We start from the raw sequence: 13,242 nt of genomic DNA on the forward strand, positions 1-13,242 counted from the left end.
CTTGCAAAACAAAATAATTGGTCTTCAGAAAAATGTTAATACTCTAAATGACTGAAAGGCAAAGTTCTGGGGTCATTGATGACATTTTAAAAATATTGCTGACTTTGTTAAATGAACATTAAGGATGTGTTCTATGAGCTGATGAATATCCTCAGTTCCTTTTGACATTAGTTGGAACTGAAAATGCTTTAGCACCTTGTGTAATTGGTGTCAAGAATGATCTTGAAGCCAGTGACACTGAAAATGAGGATTTCCCACAACAAAGATACAAAATAGTCTCACATCTTTGGAGTATTCGATGCTAATTGTCAATAATTATTCTAGGCACTGGTAGTTACAAGCAGAGCTACCAATTTTGAAAGTGACTTGTAAATAGTCACGCCTTGTATTCGCTGTGGAAAGGTTACAATTAGAAAAATCTTTTCTGTTTTTCTCTCTTTCATATTTTTAATAGTTTTGTTTAGGTTTTCTTGCAGTGGAAGCTACAATGAGAGGAAGAATAAAAGGTTTTGACTAACTGTTTTATAGGTTGTCCATTCTTGTTGCATCAACATTAATTATTGTTGATGTATTTGTCCTATAGAAACCTTGTTGCTATTGTTGACAGATGGAGTTCTCTTTTATGTCAGGAGTGTAATTTTTTCATGAGCACTTGATTAAAGGTTTTCTTCTACTCCTTTTCTTTAAAAGAAAATGTGAAAGGAAAACTGAGAAATCTCTCTCATAAGACACTGAAAAATTATTTAATATATGTTCCAAAAGATATTTAGATTTTACACCACCAGACAACTAAAAGGTTATATAGTGCATTACCAAGGTACGGTTTTCTCAAAGCATTTGTACTTTTCTCCAAAATAAAGACTGAAGAGGATTCAGGCCTTTTGTGTAATTAACTGAATTTTAGATTTAAAATGTGGTCTTCGATTTTATGAAGACATTCAAATTCCATGTATTTCTTCTTTCACACCTAATTTTGATTTTTGTTTTCAGATGAGATGATAGCTGAAGTTGTAAACACTCTTTGAAGTTTTGAAATAAAACACTTTGAAACAGAACTGTAACACAAACCATACATTCAGCTTCAACAATAAAAAAACTGCATCATTTGAATATATCAGATAGACTTGCTGTACAAATATTCTGGTAATCATATAAAAAGTTGTGCCTAAAACGTGTAAATAACTCAGTCTCATGCTTACCTAAAAACATACAAGCAACAGACTTGGAATTATTTTTTAGCCCCCAGACAGACTTTTTCTAACTGTGTCCTATGTGTTGTGGAGAATTGCATTGCTACTTTGACTGCAGAAGCATCATGGGTGGGCATCTGTTCCTCTAAGGGAAAGCCTAAGGAGGTTAAGTAAATATTCCCAGTGGTAACATTGGTGTTAGCAATGGAGTTAAGGACTGCAGTTCAGCTTCTCGTGAACTGCTTGAAGCAGAATGTTGATGCTTGCTTAAGGTGAAAAAGCGTGGACAGGACTTGGCTTGAAGCAGTTGGTGCTGGAACACTTCAGAAGGTGGTATAATCTGCTGATGAGGAGACAAATTTCTCCTGAAGAAGAAGGGAGACCATGCTCAGGCGTGGTACAGGTGCTTGATTACTACCTAGCAATACAGTATATTAATACAGAATTGCACTGAACTATTCAGCAGTTGTGTGCCTCTTACTCCAGCAAAAGAACTTTGGTTCCTGCTCCACAGCTGCTCATTTATAAACCAGGGAATAATTAAGATAGTCACGTCTCTTATTTTGAATGTATTGGTTTATATGTTTTAGTGGGATAGCCAGACCTTCAGGAATATTCTTAAATATATATGTTGATTTAGAAAGTATATTCAGTACAATTTGTCAAGTAAACAGCATGTTGGTACCTCATTAGATCTTGCTTTAGCTTTTTGCTTTTGACATGGAAGACACTCCTTGGTTCTATTTGTTAGAATTTTTTGAAAGAATGGATATTTACCAAAATATAGATGGCAGTTGTTCAATCTGTTGCCAGAAATTGTGTTCATTGTATACTGCTATGTGAAGTGCTACTTCTTGTGTTGATTTACAGTACAAGTTTCTCACAGATCTGTACTATCTACACTAAAGATAGACAGACAAATACGCGAGTCTGAACAACCTGTCATGTCCACTGAGGAAGAAGGACTAGGTATTCATTCATTTATCTGAATGTTACAGTGATGGTTCTACTTATATTATAACACATGGGTTATTTTTAGATTATTATAATATGCATATGGAGAAATCAAGAACTTTCTGTATGTTATTTGGTTTTTTTCAACCTTTTAGTGGGTAGTCTTTCAGAAAGCATACACTGAAATTTTCAGAAAAATATATTTAATAGACAGCTTTAATGTAATATGTATTTTAATTTCCCTTTTGTGCTAGCTTTCTGAGAAATATGGAGTCCATGTTTGTGGAGAAGGTGGAGAATATGAAACATTCACTCTGGACTGCCCTCTATTTAAGAAGAGAATAGTCATGTAAGGAACGGTTTCTTTCATTTCCTTATATTACAGCAATGGGAACACGTGCACATTTAGCTTGAGGCAACTTTTGTTGGCAGAGGTAAAACATGTCTTCTAGTTCACAAACACTCACTTTGTTTAACACTGGCAAAGTCCTCTGAAAACCTAAATCAATACCTGACAAGACGAGGCCTTCATAGTGGGCTATAAACTTTTTAGACATTTGCACTTTCGTTTACTTGCTGATTATGGCCTGCAGTAAAACTGGTACCTACACACTGACACTTTTATCCTTTCATGAAGTGCAAATTGCCTGTAATATTTATCTTTCATTATAGCTACATTTGATAAACTGCCACATCAATAGCCTGTGGGTTCCATTAACTGTGTGTACGTGTGTGTGTGTGTGTGTGTGTGTGTGTGTGTGTTTTAAGTTTAGCAGCTTAGAATGATAACGATAAGCATTTTTCTCCAATTACTAGAGAATATTTTAAACACAAACTTTGCATGACTCCATCTCATTTACACTGAGTAGTTTATGCCTTTGACATAAATTGCTAAAGTCTGTGTATTGGGATATGGAAAATATTTGTGTCTTGATGAGAGTTTCTTATTAGTCTGTTAAATAGCTAAGCCTACTTGCTTCAAGTGAGATGTTTTGGCTGCTGTTCCTTTTCTTAGCCAAGTAAACATGCTAGTAATCATGTATTGGTGATGCTCAGTCATGTTAGGGAGGGTCAAGATTATAGAGCATATAGACATGATTAAGGCTTTCATGGTGAAGGGTGATTTGTTTAATTTTTCTGTAAGACTGAAATCTGTCCATGTAAGGAACAGAGAACCAAGAACTGTTAACTCAGTTTCATTGCATGGCATTTGGGAGAGGAGGAGCAGTAGACAAACTGATAAAAGGGGTGGCAGCTACTCTGGCAGATGTCTTTTGAGCTATTGGTTGACTGGAAGATATGTCCTCTGGAGTAAACTGAAAAACTGGAAAATTTGAACCTGGACATAGCTCCATGCATGAAAACTATAGAATTCTTTAGGAAGAAGAAGATTCAGAAAGTAACAATGTGGAATTTTTAAACTGGATTTAAGTTTATAGATGGAATTATAAATGTATGGGCTGGGAAGTGAGACTTGGAGAAGATTCTCTGAGGGGAACCAGGTGCTAGGTAGAAGATGTAGGTTGTGAGCCAACCTGCTGACTAGTAGGAGTTGGAAAGTTAAGCAGGAAGTTAGAATAAAATATGTATTGGGTACCTCTTAACAAAAATAAACCTGAGGAGAAGGGACAAAATTCCTCAATATGCCCTCAGATAGAATCAGTTCAGTCTCTTCTAGCAAAGAGAAAAATATTGTGAAATTGTTGCTGGAGCACAATTTATTTTTGCATTTAAAGTCTGATGTGATTGCTATTAAACTGACAAATTCTTATCAATTCCAGTAGGTGTCAGAGGCAGAATTTTGTGAAGCTTTGTCATTTAAAGTAATACTACCCACTACCAGATAAATGTGGCCGATTCAGTGTTTATATTGCAATACTTGCAATAAAAAGTATACTTTAGAAGAAGGTTAGCTATCTTTGAACTGAGAAATTAAATGCACTTGTATCAGTTTTTTGCACTTAAATGTCTTTGGCTGATTATTTACATTCTTTCTATTTATTTTGAGGCTTCTTATGTTACAGATTAAATCTGGGAGTTTATTGTAATAGGATGCATAATTTCCCAGTGCTCCTTTGCATTGATACAACAGGTTGGAGAAAACTATGACAAATCTCATGAGAAACTCTTGGTGGGGTTGTTTTGGGGTTTTTTTTGCATAGATTTTGAGGAACACTTTTAGGAAAGTACATTGTGCTCTTGGTTTGGGATCAACCAAATACCAGTTTAAGTAGAAATATGTTGTAATATATTGTAAAAGTATTTCTGGCTATCAGTGGTTTAATGACTCTCCAGGCAACTAGGAAAAGCTAAAAAACAGATGATCTGGCTGAGTTGTCTTTATTTCTACGGGTGACACTCCAAATAATAATAAGAGTTAACAATAAATGCACAAAAAAGACAGGAAAAGATAAATATATAAAGCAGTGGGTATTTAATAATAAATATAAGGCACAGCAGACTGTTAAACAGTTAACTAGTTCTGAATGCACATTTCTGTAGTGGAAACTGGATAGCTACACTGATGTTGTATGTCTCTGGCTTGATAACCCTGCTTAGCTCTTACAGTATTCATGTTGTAATGACGTGCTTTATGAGGGGCCATTCATGTGATATCTGTTACTTTTTGAACTTCTAAAGAAAAATATTTTGTAGTTTCTGCTTATTGTGAATCGAAATGTGACAGATTGTGTCTGTAAAAACGAAAACTAAAATTAACTAATTTGAGTCAGCACACAGGAAGTTTATCATTGTCACCAACACATTTGGCATTAAAAAGTTGTGTCTAGTAGTCTTCAATATCAGATGCAAGATGGTCGAATCAGTTTCTCAGCGTGGAATATTGTATGTTGTTAATACATCAAGAACTAATCCCTGGAGCATTTGTCAAGAATGGACTTTTATAAAATCTCCTGTTGATGAAATTAAGATTGCTTTACGTATTAGTCTCTAGAATGTAAAACATAATGTCATTTATACTTTCATAGACTACGGCTTACTGAATCTCTCAGTACTGGTCTGGAAGTGTAGTTTACTCCTTTTGAAAATTGAAAATTAGTGAAGATAATGTGATGTTGGACAATATGATTTTATATGGCAAACTATTTCTTAACTGATATAAAAACTAAATAAGAAATTAATAAATTTTCAGTGAGTTACCTTGGAGTCTGTGTTATATGGTGACTAAGTATTGTATATGTGTAAAATTATATACTAATATTTGACGCTAATAATTCTGTGTTTCAGAGATTCAGCCAAGGTGATTGTGCATTCGGCCGATGCATTTGCACCTGTGGCCTACCTTCATTTTTTAAAATTACACCTGGAGAATAAGGCAAGTAGATTGCAAATGTCATCTTCCTTTAAAGCTACATGCATGCTTTCTGTTTTTATGTTGCTTTATCACAGTTTGGAGTGAAGCTACATATTCTTGTGGGGGTGTACTTTCAAATAACAATGTACATAATTAGTTGAATTTTAGAACCTACCATAAGGAGAAACTCAACACAAGTGCTACCTTGTGTCAAATGAAGGATTGGAGGTAGTATGTTTGTGTAGCATTTTTCAGCTTGAAACCTCACGGTGCTCAGCTGACATGGTTCAGTCAAGCACATGTGTAACCTGTGTAGTACAGCTAGCCACACTGTGGAACGCAGCTGTGTTAGGGAACTGTATGAACAGTGTTGATTTGCTGGGAGGTGGCATCTCTTTTCGCTGCTTCTGATGTAAAGTAGATGATTTGAAAACTGACCTGCAAGTGCTCAATTTTTAAATGTACTGGGTTTTGTTTTGTCTTTTCCATACAAAAGACACATCTATTGAATGACTTCAGTACACATAGAGGAGAGATTATCTTGGTCAGAGGTCTTAAGGGAATCATTAGTAGTTCACTGGGATTCTTTCTCTTAGTTTACGATTCCATAGAAACAGCAGAAAAGGAACTCTAGTAGTTTAAGTATTGCAGGCTTTTGTGTGAGCAGAGCTAAGAAGGTCAAAACAAGTTATTTTTCTTAGTATTTGTCAGTGCTTTTCTATTTTTCTTTGAATTATTCTGTGGGTAAAATGATTTTTTTTTTCTCCTGAACATCTATAAGTGTTAATATTTTGTTGAAGGGTGTCTCATGATCTTCCTGCTACTGTTGCAGTCAACTTTTAATGGTCTTCCTACTTCTTTCTACACTTTGAAGACCACTGAATGTCTTCTAGGTGCAGGGATTGTTATAGAACATTATTATATTTGTATTTTACATTTCATGTCTCTTGAGCAATTACATTTCTTGAATTTCTTTCAACAGATCATGGCTTTTTTTTCCCCTCTATTTTTTAATTTTGTTGTTCCAAACAGATAAGATACCTGTACATTTTACTTCCATGGTGGCCTCATTCTTGCCATGGAAAGTAAACTGTATTTCAACCTTTCAATTTCTAGTTTGGGATTTCTTTCAAAAATAAAACATTAAATATTTGTGTGGGAGACTGTGAAAAGGATATCAACTAACTATGCGAAACAAAACCAAATAAGCTGAATAAAGGAAAATTTGGGAGCGAGGCATGGTGAGGAAGAGTGATAATATATTAATATTTCTTTGAGGGCACTGACTTTATTGCTTATGGCAAACTTGATTCTAAAATGCACCATACATCACTACAATGTGACAGGCTAGGGAAAATGAAAAACACAAAGCTTTACATAAATCAGACAAAATTCATACTAAAATGCATAACATTTTATGTAAGAATCAAGATTTTACTTTTATCTGTTCAGAAGCTCTTTTCCCCTTCTTATGTAGATGTTTTGGATTTGGATAAAGCCTCACAGTTTCAAGCAGTTTTGTAGTAAATCATATTTCAAATTCATCATAGACAAATCTGTCACACTCTCAAAGGGGTGAAGTTTACAGAGGCTTGTCCTGGATTTTGGTATATAAACTAATGTCTTGTAGACTTAAAAGGAAAGCAATCTATTTTCTGCAGTGGTTGTCTCATATGGAAACATGTTAGAATCTTTTGGATATAGGTTATCTTATGCCACAGTAAAATAAGCTAGTGTTTTAGAAGGTACGAATATGGACAACCAGTCAGTCTTTAATAACTAGTTACTAAGTTAGCATGGTTTAACTGCATATTTAGAGAGGTGGCTGCAAGATTGGTATGCCTGTAGTACTGTACTGTTTGTCACTGTTTATTGCTTACCAGCCGTACAGAAAAATTTAAATATCAGTTAGTAATTCACCACTTGAAAGCCAATCCTACAATAACAAATCACTGCAGGGAAAAACTGCTTTAGAAGGAAAACTAATTTTACTTTCAGGCTTTCAAGGGTTTACTGAAAAACGGGCAAAAAATACTCCATTATGAACAATGTATAGAAGTAGGCACTTACGTAAGCACTATGTGAAAACTATTAATAGACTGCACAGTGATATGTAATTCTAATAAGTATTATGACATCAGTTTTGTTATAATTTCAACAGATATACATATTTTTAACTTTTATTGTCAATTTGTTTCATCTCAGTTACGTGCCACAGGTGTTAATTTTACATTCTTTGAATTTACTTTTATAATCATTATGCAATAGTAGCTAGTGTACCTTGGTCACTGCTGTCCTTCCTCCTCTACATTTTCTTTAGCTAAATCTCTTCATGTTGAACTACAAAGCCTGCATAGAAATTTGTTTTAGATTGTTTCTGGCAGCAAAATGAGCCCTTGTGCCTGGGGGAAAGTAACGTTTTACTCATTGTTCTGGTTTAATACATTACGGTGCAACTTCAAGATGTGTTTTTTGCATAATAATTGAAGCTTTTTTTTAAACACACCCTCTTTTCTTTCATTACTAGTGATACAGAAAAGCCTAAAGAGATAAATAAATGCAACACTTTATTATGAAAGCCTTGTTAAAAGTTTCACAGATGTATCTTAAGATGACTTTCTTGTAGGCGTTTCACAAAAACATTAAGAATAAATAGCAATGCTAATAAAACACTAGTGCTCAAAATTTAGGAATGCTTTATTTACTTCATTGTAAAAAACAAGGTCACCACTGTGATGTACATAATACAGGCACCTAGGATCATTGATATTTTACTTTGCCAATAAGACTGTCAGTTTGTACATTTAAAATGTAAGATGTTTTTTGTTGAGGAGGTGGCATTTTCTGAAGTGTACTCCAGAATCTTTAGATCAAGTGTATCAGCTTTTGTATTCAATACAAATTTAATTCTGAATATTTTCAATTAGGAACAAATACAACTGTGAAACATTTTTTTTACTATGACAGCACAATGAACTTGCAAAATATTTTTATTTTGCCCATATTATACTATTCTGTTACTCTGTTGTGTTGGCTTTTGAATGATCAGAAACAGGAATTAAAACTGTTGGAGCTTCCACTGATGTGAACATAACTTCTGATGACAGTAGTGAACATATTAGCTATCATTCGTGCTTTAAGATTTGCTCTTTCCCACATTTAATAATGAATACTTTGTTCCTGGAGTTCTACTGGGTAGCAGCACACATACATCAGAGAATACAAGCTGTGAAACTGCAGCCCGTTAGGTCAGGGAAAATCCAGAATTAGAGGGAGTCATGTAGTTTGGTTTCTACACTTGGCAGAAGGAAGGAGCCTGTTTGCCTGTGACAGATACAGGAATCATGCCTGCTGCTGCTCTTTCTTGTAGCATACGGTTGCATTGTATTTACCTATCATAAACTGATAGTGTGAGGCTTATTTGTTTTCCTGTTTGTAAAAGATTTTGACCTATTTGGGTGGAACACAAGTGCAAGCAGGTATGCACCTCTTAAACATCAGCAAATCTATTTCACAAGTCAATGTGGAGATGATTTTGAAAACAATTGTAAAAGTTAGAAAAGGTTTTTGGAAGGTATTTACATGGCTTGTGTACTAAAGGAGCACAATCCTGCAGGTTAGATTTGATTTAACTTCATAGCCTATTTCTGTCCAGTTCCTTCTGGCCTGAATTATTTTACTTACCATCCATTTAGGACTTTTAGGTGCAGAATTAGACATTTTAAGTGACGTTAAGGGGAACAGGAAGGGACTTCAAGTTGCAAAATGTGTTTTGCTAGTGATATTATGGGTGGCATTTTTTGATTACTTTGTCATCATTCAGTGATACTTCTAGGTAACCTTTAGTTTTCCTTCTGCATCATAAGAATACGGATAACCCTTGTAGTTATGTTTTCAAAACATAACAAATACTGCAATTTTTTTTTTACATTGATTTATTTCAAACACTAAGACAATAAATAATTTTCTTTCCTACTCCGTTTGATTGCAGATTCAGTCCGATTCTCTGAGAAAAGAGAATTTTTTGTTCTCTTTTGGTAATGAAGGGACTTTATTTCAAAGTCTTCCAGAGTAAAGGACTTTCTTTCCTGTGTGTCTGTGTATTGTACTTGAAGTACTGCAAGGAGATATATGTAGTCTCTCGCATTATGTTTATTTCAAGGAGTTCTGTTATCAAGGCACACCACAAAGAATAAAGATATTATCATAGTCTTTCCGTATTTCTTCTGAGCTCTCTGCCCCACTGTATTCTCAGTGCTGCTCAGTGGGAGAACTATCAGTTTTGGAACTGTGTTGTGATAGGTTTTTATACCAGTTTCGGTAGTGGTGAATGTAAGCTTTTTAAGAAGGCAATCTGTTGTTTTCATAAAAGACCACTGCATGGAATTTCAGCTATATCAGTCAAAGTCCTAGCTCCAAGGCTTTTTCAACAGGAGAATTTGGATCTTGGAACACTCGTGCATTTGCTTAGCTTCATTCTGAGCACACTTGCATCACTGACATGAGTTATGTGAATATAGTTAAGCATATGCATGCATGCAGGCTCTGATCCAAAATTAGGCTGGTATCACAATCTACGGTGGGTGTGGGAGAAACAGTGTAACAAATGGGAAAATATATTGCGTCTGTGAAGTAACGTGAAAATGTTATGTGATAAAATAGGTTCTGTAAGATTTAATTAAAATGTCATTATAGCAAGCTTGATTTTTTGTTTTTAAACTGATGAGAGTATTATTCAGGGAAAGTTAGTCTGTTTGTGGCAGTCTATAACTTTAAGTTTTAAATTCTTAGATTACTTTCTCTGTCGACAGGAATGGAAGACCAACATTTGTGTGAGATTTGAATGTAGCTACTAAACAGAGTCTGGCAGCTCTGCTTAGGCTGGCGTAGAGCCTGTTCTTCTAGTGCCAGGTTCCACACCTAATACTTCTGCTGTAGCCTGCACCTGTGCTGCTGCAGAAAGTGACTGATTACCTATGTTTTTGGAGCATCGTGGGAGTCAGCCTTGAATGAATCATTGTGATGTATCATAGGCATTGAAATCAGCAGTAGTCTATAATTATTTTTACAGTCTCTGCTGTATGTAAGAGACATCGTAGAATTTGTTGTACTACTTAGTAATTTCCAAAAATTTTGCAGCTGACCTGCTGTTTGTATATGTGTATAAATAAAGATGTATAAGTTTATTTATAACTGTGAAGGAATATTGATATAAGCTTAACAATTTCTAAAATATTGATATATTTTGGAAAAAGGAGTGTGACTGTGGATGATTCAGAAATTTAAGGTGGCATCAGTTTGGGATATCTGTAATATTAAAAAAGCTGCAGGAGAGTTCTCTAAGTTAGACCAAACCAGTTGTGATGCAGTCTGTGAGTCTCACTACATCCCCATGAATTTTTTATGAAGCACATTTTGCAGAAAACATGTTTAGAGACATAGCTGAAAGAACAATTTTCATGGATGGCATAAAAATGGAGTAGGTGCTCTTTTCATGTTAACTTGCAGAGCATATAAATTCAGTCCTCCGTGTTAGGGAATGGAGAGAAGTTATGGGTCTCTGATAGTACCTACTCAAGAGATCTGTAGCTCTAGATCTCTTAAAAGGTAATTCCATAAAACTTAACAAAAGCAAAAAACAAAGTGGCTGTCATACTGGCAAGCTGGAACTTTGCCCTTTCCAGTTAACGTATTTTTTTACCTAGTGATGGATTGTTATACCATACTGAAGTTAAAATCCAGGTGATGTAAAAACAAAACCCAAGGCAGCATTGTGAAAGTATCATTCATCTCACCGTGTCTGTGCATGCCTACTCAGGGGGCAGGACCAAGAGGTGCCAACTCCATAATGTCTGTATGTTACATTAGTACTCAGTGAATGCCGGTGCTGCAGTGCGAATTTATTGTTTCATGATGGATGTTACAAAATAGCCAGTGAAAGCAACTAATTTAATAAAACAAGAATTTCCAGGAAGGAAGTGGTAGCACTTTTAGCACTTCATGACACTATACAGTCTGTATATTTCTGTAAACCAACTTTGCATGGATAAAAAAAAATAGAAACTTTTAAGAACAATAGAAAAAACGGAATTTTCTTGGTTCTTGTAGTATAATGCAGATAAAGATCTATTTCAATTACAGATTTGTGTTCCTGCTTCTTTGTTTTCTGAGTCGTACCTGAAGGGTTAGGGGCTACCAGCAGCCCTCTGGGTAACAGCAAATGTATCAAATGACAGCAGTAGTCGAAGGTGTAATTCAGTGAGTGGGAAATGGTATAGATCCTGCTGGATGCTTGTATTTTGTAATGTAGGAATGCATGTTGTGTTTGTGCTAAATGGCAGTTTTCATCTTTGTGCTATTATGTTACATTTAGTTGACTTCTTTTAACCTCTCATGTACAGTTGATTCCCATAAAGTAGATTATTGCCTTGACTTTCATGACTTTCTTGGAGGAATGATTAAAATGAGGTCCAATCAAAGAACATCAGCCCCTCTTAGAGCATGGCTTTAGTATTTACGGCACTTATAAAACTCTCCTTGAACCCTTTCAGAGGCAGCAGAGCTGAGTTTCCTCTCGTAAGTAATGTCCTTGACATAATTTAGCCTTTTCCGAGAGTTTCCAAATACACTGCTTTAACTGGATCCTTTTTCTCTCCAGTGAAGTCAAATATTGGTGTAAATGCTAAGTTCTTACTGCAGGCTTCCAATGCATACTATAGTTTTCTGCCTTTTTTTTTCTCGCTTTTTTTACTGCTTAATATCGAGAAGACTTTTGAAGTTGCAAGAAGATATGTTTTCTTTTCCAAAGGAAAGAAAAAATGTATTAAAAAAAAATTTAAAATGTCTATATTCAAATTTGATTATCAATTTTTAATATAACCCATTTTGTTTGACAGCTTGATGAGATCTAATTGTTAAAAAGCAGAGAATACAGAGGGTCAGACTTCAGGTGACATTGAGTGGTTTGCTGTATAATGTTAATATTCTTTTTCATAGACATTTTGCATAGAAATTCCATAGACAGTACACTAATTTGTGAGCTAAAAGTGTTCAGCAGTTTCTATTCCATATTTAAGGGTTGCCAAAGGCTTCATATTTTGTCAGCTTTTTATCTTGCTTTATTTGGCTTTCTCAGCATTTTTGTGAATTTAGTATTTAAGAAGCCTCCAGTAAAATGCATAGTTTAGACACTGTATGAAATTTGAGACCTTTGAGCAGAAATTAATCAATAGAATCTGGAGTTACAGCATGCAGCGATGTTTGATCAAGGTTTATGGATAAATTCTGTCATAATTCATATTGGGTTTAGATGAAGTCAAGTAGTATTAGCCAAGCTAGTGATCCCAAAGTCAACATGCTGTGCAGCTTATGCTGCCTTGGAAAATTAGATGGAAGAGAGTAGGGCTTCTGATTGCTCTAAAATGAAAAAAATATATATGCATGCTTTAATTACAGGACTTACTGAAAGTACAGTGAACACAGAATTTTGGAAGACTGGTCAGTACACACTTTGCTTGTGTATTTTGCTTGAACAAGTGCACTGGGTAGTTTTTTCTTCCTAGACGTAAGAAAGTATTTGGGAAGAAGAGAAGGTACAGTGAAGTTTCCTTCCTTGTCAAGAAATTACTTTGATGTATATAAATCTTGGGAAACGCACTTTTCTGTATCTCAAAACTCTGAACATCCTGAAGTGTGGTGGGTTTGGTGGCAGGGACAGTGATATTGATAGAGATCAAAAGAAAGAGATTTTTTTTTTTTCTCTACGTGGACATAGCATTCATTTGA

At 35.0% G+C, this 13,242-nt stretch overlaps 1 protein-coding gene across 11 annotated transcripts in view; it reads left to right on the top strand.

Moving 5' to 3' along the window:
- The window catches only part of DPH6 (diphthamine biosynthesis 6), a 239,179-nt gene that overhangs the window by 83,612 nt on the left and 142,325 nt on the right, over nt 1–13,242 (top strand). For all 11 annotated transcript variants that reach the window (XR_012764649.1, XR_012764646.1, XR_012764645.1 and 8 more), the window contains exons 7-8: nt 2,399–2,493; nt 5,391–5,478. Coding sequence is in view for 6 of the 11 variants with exons in the window: in XM_075427387.1 (XP_075283502.1) it covers nt 2,399–2,493; nt 5,391–5,478 (183 nt within the window). In the remaining 5 variants the exon portion in view is untranslated. The remainder of the gene's footprint in view (nt 1–2,398; nt 2,494–5,390; nt 5,479–13,242) is intronic.

Source organism: Opisthocomus hoazin, chromosome 7 (assembly GCF_030867145.1).
Source record: "Opisthocomus hoazin isolate bOpiHoa1 chromosome 7, bOpiHoa1.hap1, whole genome shotgun sequence".
NCBI lineage: Eukaryota > Metazoa > Chordata > Aves > Opisthocomiformes > Opisthocomidae > Opisthocomus > Opisthocomus hoazin.